Source organism: Ceratotherium simum, chromosome 37, assembly GCF_057802395.1.
Source record: "Ceratotherium simum simum isolate JZ-2026a chromosome 37, ASM5780239v1, whole genome shotgun sequence".
In the NCBI taxonomy this organism is placed as follows: domain Eukaryota; kingdom Metazoa; phylum Chordata; class Mammalia; order Perissodactyla; family Rhinocerotidae; genus Ceratotherium; species Ceratotherium simum.
The window spans coordinates 20,087,394-20,111,650 of NC_141936.1; the positions used below are offsets into that span (position 1 = coordinate 20,087,394).

The 24,257-nt window shown below is 52.0% G+C and overlaps 2 protein-coding genes across 3 annotated transcripts; both read right to left on the reverse strand.

Annotated features, from left to right (window-relative positions):
- Positions 1 to 1,059: 1,059 nt before the first annotated feature.
- On the reverse strand, positions 1,060 to 7,613 carry DNAJB2 (DnaJ heat shock protein family (Hsp40) member B2). 2 transcript variants are annotated; one of them, XM_004427591.3, is made up of 10 exons: positions 7,421 to 7,613; positions 7,043 to 7,143; positions 6,279 to 6,388; positions 5,152 to 5,205; positions 4,863 to 4,985; positions 3,991 to 4,083; positions 3,670 to 3,772; positions 3,425 to 3,495; positions 2,361 to 2,567; positions 1,060 to 1,203 (listed from the first exon to the last, which is right to left on the reverse strand). In XM_004427591.3, the coding sequence occupies exons 2-10, from the start codon at positions 7,105 to 7,107 to the stop codon at positions 1,193 to 1,195; spliced, it is 837 nt and encodes a 278-aa protein (XP_004427648.1). In that variant the 5' UTR covers positions 7,108 to 7,143; positions 7,421 to 7,613; the 3' UTR covers positions 1,060 to 1,192. The 2 variants fall into 2 exon arrangements, with proteins under 2 accessions (XP_004427648.1, XP_004427647.1); XM_004427590.3 differs by lacking the exon at positions 1,060 to 1,203 and having other exon boundaries at positions 1,210 to 2,567.
- A 6,120-nt stretch (positions 7,614 to 13,733) lies between these two features.
- On the reverse strand, positions 13,734 to 18,249 carry LOC101394904 (tubulin alpha-1D chain). The gene is made up of 4 exons (XM_087424510.1): positions 18,211 to 18,249; positions 15,957 to 16,179; positions 15,474 to 15,622; positions 13,734 to 14,717 (listed from the first exon to the last, which is right to left on the reverse strand). The coding sequence occupies exons 1-4, from the start codon at positions 18,247 to 18,249 to the stop codon at positions 13,734 to 13,736; spliced, it is 1,395 nt and encodes a 464-aa protein (XP_087280636.1).
- Positions 18,250 to 24,257: the final 6,008 nt, after the last annotated feature.

Consider the following 24,257-nt stretch of genomic DNA (forward strand, 5'->3'; position numbering starts at 1 on the left):
GTCCCTGCGTAAGGGGAACAGCTACCCGGGGAATCCAGTTGTGGGTCCCCAAGAGGTGAGGGCAGAAGACTGCGAGCATTTTTTGGGATTCCCATTGATGTACTGGGGAGGGCAAAGAGGGGACTTCTGCTGTCAGCTGGAAAGGCTGTGACCTCGAGCTATTCCAGCAATAAAGGGAAGTGTGTCACCCACTGGTCCCCTTAGGGTCCCTCCTGGACACCCCGGAAAGGAAGAATACAGGAACACAGCACACCACTGAGCTCTGGAAACTCAGCTTTATTGATATTGACTTGCAGCGTTTCCCCGACGGTCTGAGCTCAGCCCAGCTGGCTTTGATAGGTCTCTGAGACTCCATGTCCCAGGAGCTGGCAACACCCAGGCTCCACCACTCCCCTCCCGGGCCCCCTGGGCTCCCCAGGCAGGGAGGAGGAGAGGCAGCTCGTCTGCGATGTTGGAGAGAAGGAATGGGCAGCAGGGTCAGAGGCAGAAGAAGCAGTACAAGCAGCAACATGCCCGGAGTGCCCATCACACGCCAATCCCGGCCACACACACACACACACACACACACACACACACACACACACATCCCAATAGGGCGGCCTTCCCTTCCAAGCTCTCTGCCGGCCCATGCCCACCAGCCTTCTGGGGCCACGCCCTGCTTAGCAGATCCACTCCGGCTTGTTCCTGGGACCCAGGACTGCCCACAGGAAGAGCCACTCCCAGATGCCGCAGGGCTTTGATTTGTACACTCCCACCCCGGCGCTAGCAAGAGGTGTCAGGGGAACCGAAGCGAGGCCCGTTACCCCTTCATCCACATTCCTGCCAGCCCTGCCAGGGACAAATCAAATGACAAGGTCTCCCCGTCTCACGGGGAGTGACAGGCCGATCTGGGCTGGAACTACATGTCCCAAGATGCACCATAACCATGCACCACCTCCCCCAAGCATGACCTATCAGAAATGAGGCAGGGTGCATTGCATTCTGGGACTTGTAGTCCCCAAGAGACAGCACCAAACACCCAGGGAAGAGTTTACAGGCTAAGACACCTCCCACCCAGCCCCCACCCACCACCCAGGCCCAGCTCTACACTCAGCACGGGTGAGGGAGAGGGATGGAGGGTCCCCTCCCAGTGCACAGGGGAGGGCGCTGTCCTGTTGGAACTGTGCAGCGACTCTGGATCCCGGACACCAGCTCAGAACACATCTGGGGAGAGAGCAGGGACAGGGTGACAGGAGAGAGGGTCAGCAGCAAGCCGTGGAGGATGGAGCTGAGCATGCAGACCTGGGCTAGCCCTGTGGCCTCCCCTGCGCCCTGATGCATGGTGAAGGAGGACGGGGTACAGTCCCCTCCTAGGCCTCCCTCCTGGGGCACCCTGGCCTTATCCCACCTCTCCAGGGTTAGCCGGCCTCACCTCTGCCTAGTCCTGAGGCCTGGGCCAGGCTGAGGCAGCAAGAGGAAGGGAGGAGGAGTGGGCTCCGGTTCCGAATCTGGACGGCCGAGAGGCTCCCGCCCCACCCAGCTAGCCTCCCCGGAAGACCTTATGGCCCTACCGGCCACAGCATCTTCCTCGCCACACTGAGGCCTTCTTGGGGAAGGAAGAAGGGAGTCCTAGCCAGCCGGCAGTGAAAGAAAGCGATGCGGCCCGCAGGGAATTGCAGAGAGAAGAGTGCGAGGAAGGAGAAGCAGCACCAGAAGGGAAGCAACAGAGACGGTCAGAGCTCAATACTGCACAGAAATCAGGGGGCGGGGGGGGGGGGAGGGGTGTCTGCAGCTGCAGAGCAAGGAGAGAGGGAGACTCCCCAGCGGAGCTGCCGACTCCAGCTCAGAGAACCCCAGGCCAAGTCCTCCTTCCTTGACATCACCAGCAACACAGGTGGCAGAAGACCTGGGCACAAAAGGCCCGACCCAAACCACTAATGCCCCTTAGAAACTCCCCACCTAATAAGAATAAGTGCATCCTGGCTCCTCAGGCCCTCCCACTGCCCTGAGGCCCCCCACTCTGGGCTTCACCAGGGACCTATTGGCCATGGGCTGAGCACAGCAAATCCAGAGTCCACACTGGAGTGTGGGTGGCCCTGGGAGGGAAACCTGCAGAGGGAGCGTGGGGTTGCAGAGGGGCTCCTGCAGCTCAGGCGTGCCCCTCTCTGCTCTCCTGACAGTAAGCAGGACCCCTGGACACCCTGAATCGGGGTGGGTTGGGCCTGGTGGTCAGAGGATGAGGCAACGAGAGGCCTTCTCCTCCGGGGACGGGCTGGGTTTGGCCACATCACCCCTGGCACCCTCATGGGTCACCCCCACGCCCGGATCTTGGTGCTGGGCCTTGGGCCGCCTGTGCCGTCGTCGCTGCACCGCCCGCCCACCTGCCGGTTTCTTCCCAGCTGCCTCCATCTCTGACAGGCTGTAGGCCATGGCCAGCTGCAGGTCCTCATCATCCTCGGAGAGGTCGCTGTCAGAGGGGCGTGAGGCAGGGGTCTGCCGGACCTGCGTGCCCCCAGACCTGGAGGTGACAGACTGTTGCTGCTCGCGACGGCTCAGCTCCAAGCCCAGTGCCAGGTCATCTGGGACGCCTGCAAGAGGCACGGCCACCATGAGGCTCTCTGACCCAGGCCAGGAGACTTCTGCCAGGCTGCCTCATGCAGCAACGACTCTGACCACTTGCAGCCCCTCCTTTGGAACTGGCGCACATGCGTTCTGGCACCTAGCATAGCGGTTATGAGCGTGGGCTGGTATTCAGCTCCAGCAGGTACGAGCTGTCTCCTTGGGCAAGGTACTCACCCTCCCTCAGCCTCCCTTTCCTCATCTGTTAAATGGGGATGATGAGAATGTGTACACTGTCAGATTGTTCCAGTGATTAACTATGACAGCCCATGGAAAGCACTTAGCACACGGTGCTCCAGAGACAGCAGGCATGGAAGGGTAGCCATGGCGACCATCCTGCACGGCGTGGTGCTGTGGGAAGAGTTCACTCCTGCATCCTGAGTGTCATTCCTGGCTTTTCCCCTTGCTAAGTAGGACAAAGCCTTGGGCCTGGGGCTCCTTGGGAGGTCAGGCCATTTAACCATGCCAAGGCTCAGTCTCCTCAAATGAAAAACAGGGCGACTACAACTGCCCAGCTTTCCCTCTGGCTGTTTTAAAAATACAGGAGAGATGGTATGTGTGCAAGTGCTTTAAAAATAGTAAAGTGCTCTGCAAATGCCATGCACCCCACTAATGGTGATGACGATGAGCTGGCCCTCTGAGACTCCCCACTTCCCCATCCCAGCCCCCTTCCCCGGATCGCCAGCACTGATCCTGCCAGTCTGGCCTGCGGCCGCCATTCCCTCCCTGCCCCAAGGGAGTCCAGAAAGGAGCAGTTTGGGGAAGGGGCTTTGGGGCCTGGGGCTGGGGCTTCCTGCCCGGGCCCGGGTGGCAGAGCGCTGCTCACCATTGATCGTGACTGACTTCAGCTGCCCGTCCTCCTCCACTTCCACCCGTTCCTGCCCGTTCTCCATGATTCTGGGGAAGAAGCACACTGCAGTCAGCGAGCATGCCTGAGTCCTGCAGGCGCCCGTCCAGGGAGGCCGCAGTGAGCAGGACAGGCTTGGCTCTGCCCTCGAGGGGCTGACTTTCTAGGTGTATGCAGCTCCCCCTCCACCCCCACGCCCCACATGGTGCCACAGGAGCCCTCACCTGCGCGTCGTGATGCGGCGTCCTTGGACGAAGGTGGTGGACGTAGAAACAGAGCGAAAAGCACCGGCCCCAGGACTGAAGGAGAAAGACGAGGAGGAGAAATCTGGGGTCGGGACAGAGGAGGAGGAGAGGTCGTTAGACGGAGGCTGTGCGCCGCACGCCGCAGTCACAACGGGCCAGCCACCTCTGTGGAGTCTGCCCACATCGCCGCCCAGAGCCGGGGCTCCAGACACACGGGAGAGAGGGCTTGGACAAGCAATGAGCCAAAGCGAGGGGTTCCGGGACTCAGAGCTTGCAAAACTGGGACGAGAAAGCACTTACCAGAGTGCCCAGGGAAGGAGGAAGAGAAGCTGAAGAAGGGGCCCGAGTGTCGGGGACCCCGGTTCTGAAGCTCTGAGAAGGGGCCCAGGTCATCTGCAACAAGTGAGCAGATTAACAGTCATCTGGTGAAGACATTTCCCCCCAAAACAGGTGTGAACCCTGCTTTTAAGTCTAGAAATATAAGGTGCTAAGCAACTGGGCACATTTCTGATTTTCTTCTTTTTTGCTTGGACTTATTTACAAATTAAGCTCCTATTTAATATTATATATGAAAAAGTTCACTGGTAAATTCTGTCCACAATGAAGAATAAGGGGCGGGAATGAGGGAGGGTGGACAGATAGCTCCGTGAGTCCAGGCAGGTAAGCTCGGGGTGATGTCAGGCAGACATGGCTACGAGTCCCGACTGCCAATTGCTGTGTGACTCTAAGCAAGTTATTTGAATGTGCCTCTGTTTTCTGATCTGTAAATGGGGATAAAATTGTCCACCTCGCAGGGTTCATTAGAGGATGGGGGCGGGGGGGATACTTGGCACATATTAATTATTCAAAAAATGGCTTCTGTTGGTATTTGTAATGTCATTTTGTCACATGATGCTTTGAGTCTTGCTCTCATGGCTGTCATTGTGAGGTCTAACAATGTATTATTGTTGTTATCATTTAATAAGGCGAGTCTCTGAAGTGTCTCTATAGGGTCACGCGGGTTCAGGCCTGTGTAAGGTTCTGTCCCGGCTCTCACTGGATCCACCCCCACAAAATCTTCAGTCTGTGGAATTCTGCTTCCCTCTCAGCCTCTCGCCTAAGGGCCCCTGAGCTCACGGGACAGGCCTGGAGGGGGAAGTCGAGCTAGTCAGAGGCCTCCTGAGCCCACTCACCAAAGAGCTCCGAGAAAGGGTCCCCGCTGCCAAAGAAGTCCCGGAAGACCTCCTCAGGGCTGCGGAAGGTGAAGGTGAAGCCAGGCCCACCACTGCCAGCTTCTGCCCGAGATGGGCCAGTCCCTGGAGGAGTGGCAGCACAAGGAGGGGGCTGAGGGTGTGCATCCTGCCCTGAGCCAGGGCACCCCACCTAAGGCACAGCCAGGAGCCTCAAGAGCACATCCGTTGCAAGAATCTGCACCCCCCTCCCTCCCCCACTTCCACCCCTGGGCCCCACCACTGCACCTACCTGCCCCCGTCAGCCCTTCCCGGCCATAGTGGTCGTAGATCTCCCGCTTATGCTCTGGAAAGAGAGAGCAGATCATTTCTCCTCCCTCTGGGATGACGGCCTCCCATTCCGGGCTAGGACCTTCAGAGGACTGCCCTGAGACTGACACTTGGGGGACGACAAGGTGCACAGGGGACACGGGCTACAGCTTATAGCAGCAGCCCAGTCCTTCTCATCTTTCAAATGGACACAGCAGCACCTACCTCTTAGGGTTGTTGCAAGGATTCAATGAAATAATCTACGTAAACTTCTTAACACCGGGCCTGATACACAGTAAGTGTTCAATGAATGTTTGCTAATTATTACTATGTTATTACTATCAGGGCTTAGCCTGAATGTCACCTCCTCAGAGAGGCCTCCTGTGACCACCGTAACAAAAACTGATGCCCATCACTCCCTGTCACATCACCCCACTACTTTCCTTTGGAACACTCTTGTCTGTGTATTTACTTGGTTCATGTCGGTCTCCCCCGACCAGAATATGATAAACCCAGCAGGATGAGGACAGTGCCCCCTTGTCCTCCATTGTTCCCCAGAACCCAACAAGTGCCCGGCACCATAAGCATTCAGTGAATATTTTTTGAATGAATTAATAAAAGACAGACCTGGATTCGTATTCCAGCTCTGTGTGACCTGGAGCAAGTTACTTCACCTTTCTGAGCCCCAGTCTCCTCGCCTGTGAAGTGGGGGTGATAAACCTTGCCTCACAGGATGACTGTGAGGACTCATGGAGATGGCACCCCCCCAGTGCCTGGCACAGAGAAGGCTCGGCACACGTCGGTTACCCGCCCTGCTTCCTTCCCCTTGTCAGGACCCAGGGCACACCTACTAGATCCTGGGGAGCAGACACTGAGCACAGGGGATTAAAGGGAAAATAAAAGGATGCTTTGCGCATAGTAGGCACTCATTTGACTCGAAGCAAAAAAAAAGAAAAAATTCCCAGAGTCCCTGCGGGAGGGGAGCACTTAAATGCCAGGTTGGAAAAAGGCAGGGAGGAGACTGGGGTGGCAGCACGGCCTTGGGAAGGAGTGTGACAGGGCCCGAAGTGGGGGCGACGGGTGCTGCCCTGCCCTGCCCCTGGCCCTTACTGTCCGAGAGCACTTCATACGCCTCGGCCACCTCCTTGAACTTCCTCTCAGCAAACTCTTTATTATCCGGGTTCTTGTCCGGGTGCCACTGTAGCGCCTTCCGCCGGTACCTGCAGGAAGTGGTTCAGAGGGGAAGGTCAGGGGACAAATGCAGCTGCTTCCCACCGCGGGACAGAATGACCCATTTTCCCATTAGCCACCATTGTCCTTTCCGTAGTCACATCCCTGGCCACCCCAGCTGCTGCGGCTGCCTCTGCTGCGATGTTTTCGCGCAGTCCCTCTCTCCCCTCTGCAGCCAGCACTAGGACCACTTGTCTCGGCGGACGTAATGTGAGGGGGGGAAACCCCAGCCCTAACCCCTCCCTGGGGCTCACTGGGGCTGAGGTTGCAAAGGCTGGGGGTACATGTGGCCATGGAGGGTACAGGGGCACTGGTCCCTCCTGGTCACATTGCCTGGGCATCTTTGCACCACCGCATCCTGAGAAGACTAGGGGCAGGGGTTGGGACAAGAGTGGAGGAGAGGGGAAGGGAGGGTTTACCGCAGAAGGACGCACAGTGCAGCTCCCAGCAGAACTTCTTCACGCTATGGACTTTCTCCTACTCATCCAGGGGTCTCCTTCCCCCCTACAGGTGTCACTCTCTGAGGGAGCCCCCCAATCCTTTCTATAGACCTGGTTCCCTGGCACTGAAGGGCCCCATGGTGGGGGAGGGGTGCGAGTGTCGGAGGAGGGTGAGGCTTCCTGATGCGCAGCGGAGGCACTTACGCCTTCTTGATGTCATCAGCGGACGCACTTCGCGGCACGTCTAGGATATCGTAGTAGGATGCCATGGCAACTCGTCAGTAGTCAGGCGAGCCTCCTTGGGGCTGCAGGAAGGAAGGAGGAATCAGGCAGAACGAACCAAGGGCCCCTCCCTGGGGCTGGAGAACCCCCCGGTGGCGGAAGGCCCTCCCGGGGGAAGCGGAACCCACTGGGCTCTCCTTGCGGCCGGTGACTAGGCTCCCCCGGGGAGCCTTATCGGCCCCCGCAGGCCGGTGCCACGGGCTATCTTGGTGCCCAGGCCCGGGGAGCCCTGTCGAAGTCCCTTAACTGCAGCAGCCCGGCCCAGGGCCCCCCAGCCTGACCGGGGTCCCCCGCCCGCACCTCCTTGGCCGGGAGTCCCTGGCCTCCTGCAGCGCCCCGCCCCTGCCCCCCGCCGGGAACCGTCTGGCACCGGCTGCCCGGCTCGCGGCTGCTGCGTAGGACGCGGCCGGCCCAGCTGTGCGCGCAAGCATGCGTCAGCGGCACGGAAACTACTAGAGACCCAGAGGCGACCGGCTCGGCCTGTCACCCGAGGGGCGGGGGGTGGAGGGGGTGCGGCTGCAGGGGCTGCCGGGAGATGGAGGCGGAGCCGGCTATTTTGGGCTTGCACCAGGATGACGTCGTCCTCAGATGGGACTTGGGAGACAGCCGCCGGGACCGTCCAGGCGTGGCGCACTCGCCAATAGCAAGCCACCTGACCCCTGGTCCCTCTGTCGCTTGCCTATAAACCGGCTCGATGATCGATGGTTACTCACCCCGGAGGAAATCGTCATATCAAGGACTCACAGACTCCCCTCTGGGCCTATATCCTCTCCCTTCCTCAGATCCCAGCTCCAGCCCCAGGTCCCCAAAAGACGCTGCCCGACTTCCCTGAGTAGGTCAGACCTGCCTCCTACAGCATCTCATGGCATCCTTCATCACACGTGTCAGAGCTACAAATTAGCCTTTATTTGTTTGATTATTTGATTGACATTCACCTGCCCCACTAGAATGTAAATTCCATGGGACAGAGATTGTGTCTTTTTTCTCGCTAGAGTATTAGGGCAGTCGTGGGATTCAAAAATATCCACTGGATGCTTAAATAATGAACAGATGCGAACCTCCTGTTGACAGCTTTGACATATTTGAGGGAAGGTGGGGTTAAAGGGTAAAAGGAAAAAAAAAGGAAAAGGAAATTCCCCATGTTCAAGGTTTTTCTTCCCAAAGTGATGAGTAGACCTCTTCCACCTCAAGATGATTCCTGGGTTCAGGCCTCAAGGGAGAGTTAGAGAACCTTCCAGAACTGGCTCCTGCTTGATATCATCCAGGTGAATCCACAAGCATTAATTGAGCATCTTCTACACAGTAGATGCTGCCAGGATGTAAAAAGAAGGATGAGGTCCAACCTCTGCCTTCACAGAGCTCCAACTTGACAAGATACCCGCCCATCAATAGAGCCCACAGGGAAACCCCAGGGCTTTGGAAACAAATAGACCCTGGCTTGCAACCTGGCACTACTGTGTGCCTTGGGAAAACTTCTGAGGACTCAGTTTTTCCTCCCTAAATACGGGTAACACCTAGGGCTGTTTGGAAGTCAAATGAGGCATGGTATACAGTAGGTCTCAGTACAGATCCTCTCTGGCATCATGACTGACCCAAGCAGTACCGGTTATGTGAGTCCAGAGAGAGTTTTAGGCTGGATGACCCAGAAACCTTTCACCAAGAGAAGGGCTTAAACCAAACAAGAGCGAAGAGGGTGGAGTGCATTTGTCGTTTTCCTGGCTGCGCACGGTCTGAGCTTCCTGCATGCATTTGGAGAATTCCCGTTGCGTAGGCCTTGATGGGAGGCAGGTCACTACCTGCCACAAAGCCCTGACGCTCGCTCTCCCAGACTTCTCGGCTCCAAGGTGCAGGCAAAAGACACAAGCTCTGCCAATGAGAAGCTCCAACTGGGACTTGGAATCTGGAGCAGGTCACAGAGAGGCAGGGGCAGGTGAGATCTCATTTCTGCGGTGCTGGCGGCGGAGCCAGCAGCGGCCTCTAGTGTCTGGAGGAGGAAATGTCAGCCTCAGTGCCTGGTGGGAGGGGGCCTCACTGCCGCGGGTGGAGGCGACAGGGGTCTTTTAGGCAGGCTGTCCTGTGCCCTGACCTTGACTATGGTGCTGGCTGCCCAGCTTCCCTTGGTGCCTACCTGTTTGTGAAGTCTTGTTTGTTGCCTGTTTGAATCAGCCTCGCATTGATTCTGTGTGCTACCCAATCTCTCTCCAATTGTGTGATTTTTCTTCTCTTTTGTTCTTTTTTTAATTTGCCAAAGTTAGTTTCTGTTGTTTACAACGAGAGTCCTGACTGGCCTTGGTATAAAAGGAAGGAATGGGTTAGGGTAGGTCACTCCAAAATCTTCCAGATCTATCTTTCTTCTTCTTGCTTCTGTTACCTCAACAGACACTTGTCTAGCACCTTCCATGTATGTGGTATTGTATTAAGAAAAGGAATACAAAGAGATTTAAGTTCCAGTCCCTGAACTCAAAGAGATGAAAATCTAGCTGGGACACTGACAAATGACAGCTGAGGGAAATTATATGGAACACATCTAGCAGACAACAGGTTAATTTCCTTTTCACAAAGAATTCCAACAAATTAGTAAGACATACAACGCAATTTTTTAAATGCACAAAAGGCACAGACAAGACAGTTCACAGAAGAGGAAATACTTGGTTTTAAATATATGAAAAGATGCTCAACATCATTCATAACAAGGGAATTATAAAGGAATGCTACAACAAAATACTTTGTTTCACTTAGATGATTGACAAGGATCAAAAAGTTTAATACATTGTATGGGCAAGGCTGTGGGCACAGGCATTCTCTCACATTGGCAGTGGGAGGGTAATTTGGTATAACTGCTAAAGAGAGCAATATGAGATATATCAGAATTAAAGGTGTATGGCCTTTGACCCAGCAATTCCAATTCTAATAATTTATGGTTGCACATATGTGCAAAGAGGTAGATACGAGGGTTACTGCATTCTTTTCAATAGCAAGGATTGGAAACAACCTAAAGACTATTACTAGCAGACTGGTTAAATAAGCAATAGTACACTATACGACGGAATATTATGTTGTCACCAAAAAGAATGAGGCATATTTATATGTACTGATATGGACCGTCTTCTAGATTTATTAAGTGAAAAGACAAGGTATAGAACAAAGTGTATCTAAATGTGTATATGTACATTTGTATATACTTAGATGTCTCTGGAAGGAAACACTAACAAAAAAGTTAACATTGGTGGCTGCGAAGAGGGGAACAAATGAAGAGGATTTATTTTTGCTGTATTGACTTGTTTTTGCTGTTTCTAAACTTCTTTGGTACCTTTTGAATTCTGAAGCATGTGCATGTAATAACTGTTCAAACACATACTTAATTTTTAAAAATCTAGTTAGGGAAATAGGATATTGGCGAGAAGCTAAGTGCGACCATACCAGGCAGTCTGTTGCCAAGTGCTGAATGAGTGATAGAGACAGACAGTAGGTGTCAGAAGAGCCTACAGGAGGGAGCGCTCCCCGGGGCTGGATGCGTGCTGGGTGACTGTGACCTAAGCTGGAAGGAATGGCAACTTTGAGAGGAGAAGGGGGCAGTGGTGTTCCAGAAGGAGGGGCTGGTGAGAGGGCAGCTTTGGAGGCAGGCCTGTTCCTGACACATCAGAGGCGAGGGAATAAATGTGTCGGGTAGAATCCAAGCTTGGGAATCTGTCTCTTGTGTCTGCCTGGAGGAGGTTATGGTACCCTGGCTTTAGAAATGTCAGAGATGAAAGTGTTGCCCCGCACTGAGGGAGTCCCCAGGAGCCAGGCTGGGTGGCGCTCCCAGCTGCTCTATGGAACTTTGGGTTCTTGCCTCCCCAAACCCACACCCAGTCCACTACGCCTGCCAGAACCTGCCAGTTACTAGCTGGGTGGGTTTGCAGGTTCTGAGAGGAGGTGGCCATGCACCTGCCCAGGGTGAGCTGGCTGGTACAGCAGACAGGAGGGAGCCTGGCCACCTCTCTGGATGCCCAGCCATCCTGGCAGGTAAAGACCTCACTTCTCTCTTGGCCCTCCCTTCTGGCCTCTCCCAAGCCCTCACCTCACCTCTTATGATGTCATGGGGTGGGGCCCTTTCCAGAGGGCACTGACTGCCCCAAAACCTGGCCCCAAAGATGCCTCTACTCTTGTTCAGCCACAGAAGCTGGGTCCCTGCATCCCCATACATGCCCTCCACCAGTGCCTGGGCAGGGGAGTGTCAAGTGTCGTCCCCTCCCTGCCTTCGAGGCACCTGAGTCACTCTCTGGACATTGGGAACCTGGCAGGCCCAGAAGAGGTGACATCTGGAGGGGTGCCTGGAACTGCTGTGGGCAGGAGGGAAGGGCCTCTGAGGAAGGGGAGGGCAGCAGCATAAGCTTTGGCCCAGGCGGACCTGGGTTTGAATCCGGATTCCTCCATTTACTAGCTTAGTAACCTTGGGCAACTCAGATAACTTCTCTGAGCCTCAGTCTCCATGTCTATAAAATGGGCATTCATTTAACAAGTCTATTCAACAAATATCTGGTGTCTGATATGTGTCAGGCAACATTGCAGGTGCTGAGACTAGAACAGGCCTTGTTCCCATGAGCTTCCAGTCCAGCGGGTATAACCATATTGACCTCAGGACTAAATAAGACAATATGGATAAGGGCCTAGTACACAGTAGATGCTCAATAAATGACATGAATTTCTTGGGGTTCGAAGGGCTCCCAAAAGAACCCCTCTTCCTTCACCAAGTTTAAAACCAGTTGAAAGAGAGAAAGACAAGAGTCAAATAAAGATTTGAAAGTCAGCCATTTTAATGGGGGGGAAAAAGTAGATTTGAGGATATAGCAGAGTTATTCAACTAAAGTGGGCTTCTAAATACTCCCTCTGAATTAAATTCCCTCTGAAACCACCAGACACACATATGTACAACTGCAGCCCTCTCCCTTCCCAGGACAGAGCTTCCCCCATAAGCGTAAATCCTCAAAGAACAGCTGAGAATACTTGCTCTCTCCAGGCAAATAATTCCAAAATAGGAGGGAACTGCTACACTGGGCATGCCTATTTTCTTCTCTAAACCCCCCACCATCCTGTTGCTTCCACTCCATCCTCTACTCATGACAATGTAATCATTGGGACAAGGGTGACAAGGACAGGTGAGGGGGACCAGACGGAGGGCAGGGGTCACTCCAGGCCCTGAATGGCATCCAGGTGCTAGATCTAGGTGTGGGTGTGTTTTTGATTCACCTGTTTTCTCTGAGATCCGTTCTTTCTCCTTCCCTGCCCTGCTCTATAGGGTAGAGCAGGCTGCACCCCCTTTTTCCTAGCTCCCCCCTTGCGAACTAGCTTCTGTGTAGGTTCAGACAATGGGAGCCACTGGCTGGACATGAGGGTGGGAGGAAGGGAGAACCAGGTGGCGCCTAAGGCAGTGGCTGTGTCTCCTCCATGGCTCTGAATCCTGCCAAATGTCCCTCCTTCCTTGGTCCCTCCTGCTCCCTCTGGGTAGCTCTGCTGTGGCTCCAGCTCCCACCTGGTGTCCCAGCTCCAAGGCTCTCACATCACCATCTCATCCCTTGGCTCCTCCAGCTCTAAGGGTGATGGCAGCTTCCTGGTGTTGCTGACTTTGGGGTTGCCTTCCCAACATCCAATCCTGGGAAGAGGAGACTGCAGGAAGGACAGAGCTGAGGGCAGCACCGAGCATCGACTCTCTCTGGGGCTGGTGGTGGGGATTGCTCTAGTTCCAGCACATCCGATGGTTAAACCATCCCTCCAGCCCCGCAGGGGCTACAGAAAGTCCATATAGAAGGATTTTAGGGGCAGCCATCTGGTTGGAAGCTGTGCTTGCATAACACATGGCATAGCATTGAAGAAAGGTCAGTTGTCTTTATCAAAAAGTGGTGAGTGTTGATGGAGATTACTGGGAGGTTAGCACCCTGCCCCCGGCCATTCCCCATTGTTGCTGTCACTGTGCCACTGTGCTGCCTTAATGCCAGCTTCTGGACTCTCTATACCCACACTTCCTGCCTGAAGAAGACAAACCCCCAATCTGTAGGGTGGGCTAGTGGGCACCAGCTCTATCAGACTACTGTAAGGCACCACTGCAGACCTCCTCGCCTCACCAGGCTTTTGTTGCAGCCCTGTGCAGCAGGGACCAACTCACACACATGAAACCTAACAGCGCCTCGCCTCCTGCTCCAGGATTTCCCTGTTGACCCTGCAGCCCAGGCGTGTACAACCCGAAAGTACAGAGGAGTTCATGCTTGATGGGGCGAAGGTTTAACCAATGGAAGAATGGAGCCAGTGCATAAATTCTCCCACCCTCACCTCTTCTCCTGCCCCCTCACCCAAAGAATGGTTCTGAGATACCATTTATTTGGCTGCATCTTCTCTAGGGTGAATTCTCCCCCCTTCTCTGCTTTACTCTCCTTAGCCCCCATTCTGTTCTCTGGAATTTCCCTCTAATGATATCTGAAATCAGATCTGCTTTCTGGGGATCCCAGGCTAAGATATCAGCCTTCCTATCTCTTGAAGAAGAAGAAGCCCTCCCCCCATGGCTTTTCCCAAGAGAAAAAGACATTTGTGAGACAATAAGCCCACAGCACTTTGTTTAGGACAGACATGCAGGATTCCCCTAGTATTCATCCCCCTCCTCTTCTTCTCCCTCTCCCTCCACGCTATCCATGCCCACCTCCTCATAATCTTTCTCCAGAGCAGCCATATCCTCCCGGGCCTCAGAGAACTCACCCTCCTCCATGCCCTCGCCCACGTACCAGTGCACAAACGCCCTCTTGGCATACATCAGGTCGAACTTGTGGTCCAGGCGGGCCCAGGCCTCGGCGATGGCGGTCGTGTTGCTCAGCATGCACACGGCACGCTGCACCTTGGCCAGGTCACCCCCGGGCACCACAGTGGGTGGCTGGTAGTTGATACCAACCTTGAAGCCCGTGGGGCACCAGTCCACGAACTGAATACTGCGCTTGGTCTTGATGGCAGCGATGGCGGCATTGACATCCTTGGGCACCACGTCCCCGCGGTACAGCAGGCAGCAGGCCATGTACTTGCCGTGGCGGGGATCACACTTCACCATCTGGTTGGCAGGCTCGAAGCAGGCATTGGTGATCTCTGCCACTGACAGCTGCTCATGGTAGGCCTTCTCTGCAGAGATGACTGGTGCATAGGTGGCCAGGGGGAAGTGGATGCGAGGATAGGGCACCAGGTTGGTCTGGAACTCTGTCAGGTCCACATTGAGGGCCCCGTCGAAGCGCAAGGAAGCTGTGATGGAGGAAACGATTTGGCCGATGAGGCGGTTGAGGTTGGTGTAGGTCGGGCGCTCAATGTCCAGGTTGCGACGGCAGATGTCATAGATGGCTTCATTGTCCACCATGAAGGCACAGTCTGAGTGCTCCAGGGTGGTGTGGGTGGTCAGGATGGAGTTGTAGGGCTCGACCACGGCCGTGGACACCTGGGGGGCTGGGTAGATGGAGAACTCCAGCTTGGCTTTCTTGCCGTAGTCGACAGAGAGCCGCTCCATGAGGAGCGAGGTGAAGCCAGAGCCGGTGCCCCCTCCGAAGCTGTGGAAGATGAGGAATCCCTGGAGTCCCGTGCACTGGTCAGCCTGGAAAGTGAAGGCAAAGAGAAATGTGGGACACGAAGCCCGGCTGACACACAGGAAAGAACCAGCTTATGCTGTTTCAAATTCCCCAAAAGTTTCATAGAATCCATGGAAGACTTTTCCAAGAACACAAAACAGATCCTCATAGGGAGAGCCCACTCTCTCTTCTCCCTCTCCCTTTTCCTCTCTAAAACCTCCTGAGGTCTCTAACAGGCAGCTGTCTTGAATCTTGTGACATAGTCATATTTGTCATCATAACTTGCCAACTCCACCCAGCTTCATACCCATGCCCCCCTGATTTAACTTCAGATGTTTCTAGAGGGTTTCTCTACTGAGATCAACAATCCGGGAACCAGACCCCCATCCTTGGTGGAGGCCAAAGTCGATCACAGAGGCTTGGGCTGGCATTATTTGGATCCCTGTTTTTCACAGGGCCTTCTGCTCACATCCCTACAATACAAGGTGATATTCTGGGAATGCTTATGGACCCCCATAGCTTGACCAGGTAGCCCATGGGCATGTTTGCCCTGGTGGCCACTGGCATCAGGCCAGTTGCTATAGGGGATAAAGAGGACCCTCAGCTCTAGGCTGGAGCCTATGCTCTGCCTCCCCTCCTCACTAGTCCTGATCCTGCGTATTTAAGACTTGTCCAGGAGGTTCTCCCAAGGGCTGAAGCTTCCCTTCCCCGATCTGGTCTCTAGACCACTTCATGACAGGAATCCAGATTCCCCCTGCCCCAACCCTCAGCCCTTCTCTCACCAGCTTTCGAATCCGGTCCAGCACCAGGTCAATGAGCTCCTTCCCAATGGTGTAGTGGCCTCGGGCATAGTTGTTGGCAGCATCCTCCTTGCCAGTGATGAGCTGCTCTGGATGGAAGAGCTGGCGGTATGTGCCCGTCCGAACCTCATCTGCAGTGGGCAGAGTTTTAGGCCCCCCACCCTTGCAGCCTGGCTCCCAGAGCCCCAGGGTACCCAGACAGAGTGGGGTCACTAAGGCCCAAGTCCTACCCTAGAGGAGCCCCGTTCATACTACTGCTATTGCCCTTGACTTCAAGTGTTCTTCAGTGAAAGGGAAAGAGATGTGGAGTGACCTTGAGACTCTGGAGCTGAGTGACAGTGGTTCTGCAGATCTGGAGTGCTAATTGGCTGCAGCAACTGGGAACCCCAAACTCCAGTGCTCTCCAGTTATGGAGATGGATTTGCTGTGGTACCCAAGGCCATGCAGGGACTGATCATCACTCACCAATCACAGTGGGCTCCAGATCCACAAACACCGCCCGGGGCACATGTTTTCCAGCCCCAGTTTCACTAAAGAAGGTGTTGAAAGAGTCGTCCCCTCCCCCGATGGTCTTGTCGCTGGGCATCTGCCCATCAGGCTGGATCCCATGTTCCAAGCAGTAGAGCTCCCAGCAGGCATTGCCAATCTGCACACCGGCCTGCCCCACGTGGACTGAGATGCACTCACGCTGAGGGGGCAAAGGGCAGAGAACACCCTTAGCAGAGAGAAGCATATCACGCCTGGACACAATTCCTGCCTTCCTTCCTTTAGTGGTTCACTGGCTGAGGGCAAAGTTTCCCGGACTCTGCTCTCCCTGCCCCACCTTCTGTGTCTAAGCATTTACTGGTGCATTGAGGACCAACAGGCATTGGCCCCGGGGGCTGAGCCAAAACCTCAAGGGAAGCAGAAGATGTGGGCAGTTGTAAGATTATAGAGTCTTGCTCAGTGACTAAGCCTCTTAAGGAATATTAAGGGGATCAAATGAGTCTGGCAGAGCACGATAGTCAACCCAGTGGTGTTCAGAAAGAAATTAGGGGCCATTGGGGAGGAAAGCAAGATCCAAGTCACGTTTCAGGGGGCAGAGATAAGGAAGAGGTCTAGAAAGCAGAAAGAACTCTAGATTCACGTTACAGCTACAAATGCCAGCGAGGAAGGGAAAAGTGGGGCTGGAGTGGATGTGCATGCGCTATTCTTTCCTCTCTTGAGTGTGCATGGTTCTGGAGCAGAGTGGGGCTGGGGGGAAAGTTCTTCCCCGATTTCAGGCTGGTAGTCAAAGAACTCTTGGCCTCTGAAGCAGGACTGGGATAACTTGCTTGGTCTTAGAAAAGAGAAGGGTCAGTGCCCTTCCTGGGGAGTCTCGTGGGAATCAAGAAGGCTTGACCATCTTGCTTCATCAAACATTAATTGAGCCTCTACCATCTGCCGAACACTGTGTTGACACTAAGGATATGTAACACCTAACACTGGTCCCTGTCCTCAAGAAGCTCACTGTCTAGGGAACGGAGAGCTTCATAGTTAACAGATATGTGACAGTGTGGTAAGAGGGATACCAGAGTATGTCTCCCAGCTCTGCTTGAGAAGTAGTTACCATAGACCTTAAAAACAAAACGAGCACATCCATCAAATTTCCCCAAACTTTAAGGCTTAACCTTGTGGAGGACGTGGAGAAATGTGAACTCTTACACTGCTGATAGAAGAGATGCTGATGCACCTCTTTTGGAGAGTAATTTGGGGATATTTAGGAAAGATGAAGATGCTCTTACTCTAGAGAATTCTCACAGGTAAACAAGAAAACAGGTGCAAGAAAAGTCACAGTACCATAGCAACGGAAGCCAGTTGAATATCCTTCAACAGCAGGAAATGGGTAAAGAATGATTCAGAAGTAGAAATGGATGAACTACAAGAATCTCACCAAGAAAAAATTCTTACCAGAAAAAAAGCAAATTAAGAAGAAGCATACAATATGATACCGTATATCTTTAACTTGTAAATCAATACTATGCATCATCTACAGATAAATTATATATATTCACTACATATTCTTGTAATGTGTGTGTATTACAAAAATAAAGAAAGCAAGGGAAAATATTAACACCAAATTTGGAATAATGGTTTGCTCTGGTAGAGGAGGGAGGTGAATGCAATCAGAGAGGGATTGTATTTCTTAAGGTGGGTAGCAGGAGTTCATTATACTATTTTCTATACCTTTTTGCATGTCTGAAATATTTCATAATTTTTTATTGAGGATGCTTTTTCCATAAATTTAACACTTCACTGACTTTTTTAGTATGACACAGGGGCCTCGACTTATGATTTTGTGATGAGGGGGATTAATCCATAAATCATGTGTAACCAGCCTCATTACTTCTCCACTTGCCTTGAGCAAGAGTCTTAACCAGTCTGTGGGTGTCCTCCCCTGTGAAATGGGGCGATAATAAGAACCCCCTCCTACAATTACGATGTAGATTTAATGAAAGAATGCTTGCAAATTTCCTGGCTCATTGCATGACACATACTAGGATGAGCCATACATGTTGGGTCCTCTTACCAATTCCCCATCTCCCAACCCCCAGTGTCATAGCAAGAGAAGGTAATGAATTAAGCTGGGAGGGATTCAGGGACGCAAGGACCGGAAATCCCCAGGTCCAGGAGGGAGGGCTGACTGGGCTCACCAGTCACATGGCGAGGCCAGTGCCAGCTGCTGCCCCTCAGAGCCTACCCAGATCTTTGTAGACAGATCTACAAAGCCAGACACCATCCTGCCCCCAACAACACAAGGCGTCTCTGACCTCTCATATGCCTGAGCTGCTGGAAGATACTGTAGGGCAGTAGGTTTGGGGCAAAGAACTCAGCCCCTGGAATCACACAGACTCAGCCTCAAACCCCCATCCCTCTATGACCTCAGACAAATTACTTCACCTCAGCTGCTCTAGCTCCCTTTTCTTGACTGTAAAAATAGGATAATCTCGTACCTGGCAGGCTTTCTTGCGATGTTGTTTAGTTCTTGCATATTAATTAGGTGTCAGGCACTGTGCTAAGGCTTCACATACATCATCTCATTTAATCTTCACAACAATCCCCTTAGGTAAGTACTTTTGTTAGCCCATTTTACAGATGAGGAAACTGACTCGCAGAGAGGTTAAGCAACTAGCTGGAGGTCATGAGCAAGACTAGGAACATTCAGAGTGGGCACAGCCTGCCTCCAACCATGCTCTTAACCGCTCTTCTATCCTGCCCGGTGGGGAGATGGGTAAAAGATATCGAATGAGCCCCAAGCACAGCCAGCTCTCCATAAATGGGAGCACCCTCCCTCTCCTTTCTCCTCCTCCATCTCCCCACTGATATGTATCCAAAATGAGGGGTCAGACAAAGGTGGAGCAGATGGGCAGAGCTATGAGGACGTGTCCCCACAGCTGAGAGGTGGGACCAGAAGCCAACAGTGAATCTGCCGGGGACCAGGGTTTCCAGGAAAGTGCCTACACTTTCTGCTCCATTCCTGTTCACCCCATACTTCCCACACCTAAATTCAGAGCCCTTGGCAGCCCTGCTCCTGGTTACCATCGCCCTGTCCTTCTCCACCCCTTTGCATGCACCCACATGCCAGCACACCTGGCAGGCCACACTCACATCTGGAAGTCTTTCCCTCTCTCCTTCCTCACCTTCCCAGTCGCTGTAGCCCCATGAACACCTGGACTCCCAAGAGTCACTCATACCCTCCCTGGGCCCACTGGGACCGTCACTTGCATGCTCAGCCCCCACCTCTGCTCACCATGCTGCCTGGCTGGGGTCTGGCTGGGGACGTCTCTTGTCTGTCTGCTCCTTGATGGGAAGCAGGGATGGGTCTGTGAGAGACCCAGAGCCACCAGCTTCTTTATAGTCTCTAGTTGTCTCTCAGAGGGGGGAATGTTGTTAGAAACGGCCTCAGGAGGGCAGGTCTGTTGACTTGGTTACCACACAGCAGGCAAGCGCTGGGCCTGGTCCCAGACAGGGGAGCCAGGTGGGATGGACAGAGGAGGGGCCAGGCTGGTAACCCCACACGGGTATCCAGGCCCCTGGGTACACCGTGTCTGTTGCTCAGTCACACAATCTCATTTCCTGGTGGCACAGCCAGCCCCTTACAGGTGGGAGATGATTTAAAAATCAAGTCCTGGGCCGGCCCCTTGGCTTAGCGGTTAAGCGCGCATGCTCTGCTGCTGGCGGCCCTGGTTCGGATCCCAGGCGAGCACCGACGCACCGCTTCTCCGGCCACCATGAGGCCGTGTCCCACATGCAGCAACTAGAAGGCTGTGCAGCTATGACATACAACTATCTACTGGGGCTTTGGGGGAAAATAAATAAAAATAAAAAATAAAAATTTACAAAAAAAAAAAAATCAAGTCCCCTCTCCCCTCACCCTAGCTCCAACACCACCACCCCCGCCCCGATTGGTGAAGACTGGAAGAGGATTGGGGGTAGGGCTAAGAAAGGTCTGCAGTGAACCAGGAATGATGAGTCCTAGCATGAGAGACCAAGGCTCAGGGCCTTCTGGGTGGAAACTCAGAATACCCTAGAACATAGGGAGCTGGGGCTCCGTTTAGCCCCATCTCTAACACTTCACTTCTTATTTTGCCTCAGTTTTCTCATCTGCAGAATGGGGAGAGGTAGTATCGTGAGGATTAAATGAGATAAACTTTCCTAAGTGCATAGTCTAGAATTGCTGTTGTTCTCCACAGGGAAGCAGAATGACGAGCAGGAGCACAGGGCTGTTCGTAAGTGTCTCTTCCTAACCAGTGCAAGTCGTTGCTGGCCTAGCCTGGCCTGGTTTCCACACAGAGGGAGTCTCCCTATGGCCTCAGGCAAAGTTAGGAAAGAAAAATGTTTTTTTTTTTTGTTTTTTTTGTTTTTTTTTATTGCAGTAACATTGGTTTATAACATTGCAAAAATTTCAGGTGTACATCATTGTACTTCTATTTCTGCATGGACTACATCATGTTCACCACCAAAATACTAATTACAACCCATCACCACACACATGTACCGAATTATCCCTTTCACCCTCCACCCTCCCCCCTTCCCCTCTGGTAACCACCAATCCAATCTCTGTCCCTATGTGTTTGTTTATTGTTGTTATTATCTACTACTTAATGAAGGAAATCATACGGTATTTGGCCTTCTCCCTCTGACTTATTTCACTTTGCATTATACCCTCAATGTCCATCCATGTTGTCACAAATGGCTGGATTTCGTCGTTTCTTATGGCTGAGTAGTATTCCATTGTGTATATATACCACAGCTTCTTTATCCATTCGTCCCTTGATGGGCACTTAGGTTGCTTCCAAGTCTTGGCTATTGTGAATAAGGCTGCAATGAACACAGGGGTGCATGTACCTTTGCAAATTGGTGTTTTCAAGTTCTTTGGATAAATACCCAACAGTGGAATAGCTGGATCATATGGTAGTTCTATCCTTGATTTTTGAGGAATCTCCATACTGTTTTCCATAGTGGCTGCACCAGTTTGCACTCCCACCAGCAGTGTATGAGAGTTCCCTTCTCTCCACATCCTCTCCAACACATGTTGTTTCCTGTCTTGTTAATTATAGCCATTCTGACAGGCGTGAGGTGATATCTCATTGTAGTTTTGATATGCATTTCCCTGATAGTTAGTGATTTTGAACATCTTTTCATGTGTCTGTTGGCCATCTGTATATCTTCTTTGGAGAAATGTCTGTTCAGGTCTTTTGCCCATTTTTTAATTGGGTTGGTAGTTTTTTTGTTGTTGAGATGCATGAGTTCTTTATATATTTTGGAGGTTAAGCCCTTATCAGATGTATGGTTTGCAAATATCTTCTCCCAATTGTTAGGTTGTCTTTTCGTTTTGTTGATAGTTTCCTTTGCTGTGCAGAAGCTTTTTAGTTTGATGTAGTCCCATTTGTTTATTTTTTCTATTGTTTCTCTTGCCCGGTCAGATGTGGTGTTAGAAAAGATGTTGCTAAGGAAAGAAAAATGTTAATCAGCTTTGTACCCTGCTTTGTATTTCTTAAGGCAGCCTCCCCCCTTATCTTGTCTGAATCCCTCAACAACTTTGTGAGGTAGGCAAGTCAGGGCCTCCATTCCTGAGAAGAAGAAAAGGAAAACGGAAGTGTCTTGTGTCTTACCCAAGGTCCCATGGAGGTTACTTAGTGGTGGAATTAAGATTCATCTGGGACTTAGTCTCAGCGCTTCTCCTCTTTCCGCCTGACAGAGTTTCCACTGTCTCTCATCCTCCCCGTGTCTTTATTTCCTTTCTTCCCATCTTAAATTCCAAGGTCAGTGGTCATCACTCTCTTGGGTACCCCTCAACTCCCTGGCATCCTCTAGCTTCAGCATCCTTGTTTGACTAAACCGCAACCCTGGTTAAATCCATTTCTTCACCAACTCTGTGCCTGCACTGACCCAGCTGAGCAGTAGCTGTAGAAAAACCCAGAAGCATGCTGACTGATCTGACTCCAGGTCCATGACCACTAACCTCAAATGGACCCTAATGCTGCCCTGAAACCACACTCCCTCTCTCCAGCCACTCTTCCAGACAGCAACCATGATCAGGAGTAAGGTTGCCAGATTTGCAAATAAAAGAATTTTATCTGGCGGCTCTATCCGGGAAGTAATTACTTAATGAGAAATTTCAGTCCCTGTGGCAAGTGGTGGGGGAGTTATTTTGAGGTAGGGTCTTTTTCAGAGCCCTTGTCATCCCAGTATGCGTGGGAGTGACCCAGAGCATCAAAACAGTTAACTCTGGCTTTGGATATGGACTGAAGTCTTCTCTCTCCACCTGGAACCAAGAGGCCAAGATCCCCAGAGACAGGGCACAGCCAACCAACCCGTCAAAGGCAAGGAAGGCCAGCCTTGCAGTGGGTTGATCCACGAAGCCATAGACCTCGGGAATTATCATCCTGAGGAATTATTATCCAGATGGAGACATCTGGGGCCCAGAGGGCCCACTGGACACAAAACTCTCCTGTCTAGCACTTTAACTTCTCCCAATTGGTCTTTGAGGTTGCACCTCTCGGAGTCAGCCTGGAGATCACCAACTCTGGAAAGAAAATTACCCTAAAGGCAGGCGGGATGAGGGGTCTTATGTAAAACAGAGTCAAGAGACTGAGATTTTATAAACCTATTCGTATATCTAAGTTGTAAAACAAAGGGCTGTCAATACTTTTAATTCCTTCAATGAATATTTATTGAGTGTCTGTTGTGTGCCAAGCACGGTTCCAGGTGCCAGAGATACAGTGGCGGACAAAAGAGTCTGTGCTCTTAAGGAGCTTACATTTCGTGTGGAAGACAGATCATAAATAAACAAGACAATTTCAGATAGCGATAAACTCATGAAGAAAACAAAAAGGATAATGGCACAGAAAAAGATGGGGGCTACTATTGAGGGGAGCAGCTCTCTGATAAGGTGGTATTGAACTGAGACTGAATGGCATAGAGTCAGCAACAGCAAGATCTGGACACCAGTGCTCCAGGCAGAGAGAACAGCGAGTGCAAATCTCCTAGGGAGGAGCAAGCCCCTTGTGTTCAAGGAAACTGAGGGAGGGAGGGAGGAGGGGAGCTAAACAAGATGAGAGCACAGAGGTAAGGGGGCCTTGGAAGGAGAATGGCTTTTATTGTGCAGTGGGAGGGTTGTAAGCAAGCATCATTGCCTACTTTGTTTTAGAAAGATAATTGCAGCTGCTGTGTGGAGGATCATTGCAGGGGTTTAAGAGCAGAAGCAGGAAGCTGGTTGGGAGACTACAGCAGGCGTCCAGAAATGAGTGGATGGTAGCTTGGACTAGAGTGGGGATGGCGGGAAGTAGCTGGATTCAAAGTAAAGCAATAGGACATGCTAATGTAGGGTGTCCAGACCTCCCCACCTCCCCTCCTCCCTGCCCCCTGCCTCCACTTCTTTGCTGGCAGGGTCCTGATTTTGTTTAGTTATTCACCCTTCCACTTGCTCAAGGAAGATGGCCTTCCCCCAGACCCAGAGGTGAGTGCAGATTAGTCTAAACCGTTCATGTTAATTCCATTCCCTCCTTCCGGTGACTGGTTTAGGCATGGGGCTAGTGAGATATAAGGGGAAGTCTGCATGGGTCCTTTAAGGAAAGGTGTTTCTCCCTGATAAAAAGAGATATGAAAGGAAACCCCCCTTTCCTGCCCTAGGACAGTGTCACATGAAGACATGACACTTGGAGCTGCTGCAGCCATCTTGTGATCATAAGGGAAGATGTCACCAGCCCACTGAGGATGCCAGAGCAGAAAGCTGGAAATACCGGAGTTATTGGTGACATCACTGGATCAACGCTGGAACCGCCCTACACTCAGATTTCTTGTGCGATAACAAATATCCTCATTGTTAAGCTGCTCATAATTAGGTTTTCCATTATTTGCAGCCAAAAAAATTCTAACTAATAAAAGAGGGGGAGGAGAGAGGGAAAGAGGAATGCAGGATGATCCCAGGTTTTTAAGTCAATCCCATGGGTGGAAGGTGATGTTGTTCACTTAGGCTTGGAAGCAACAGAAGCAGGTTTGGCAGGGAGTGGGGTGAGGGTAGGATATCGAGAGTTCAGTGACTTTGAATGACTATGTTTGAGATGTCTAATGGGCTCTCAAGTAATGATGTCAAGAAGGCAAATAGACAAGTTGAGTCTGAAGTTCAGAGGAGAGGTCCAAAATGGAGATATAAATTTGAAAGTCATAAGCGTATAGATGATATTTCTTTCTTTTTATTCTATTCTTTCACTATGGTTTGGGAATGTGTATATTCTAGCTCTA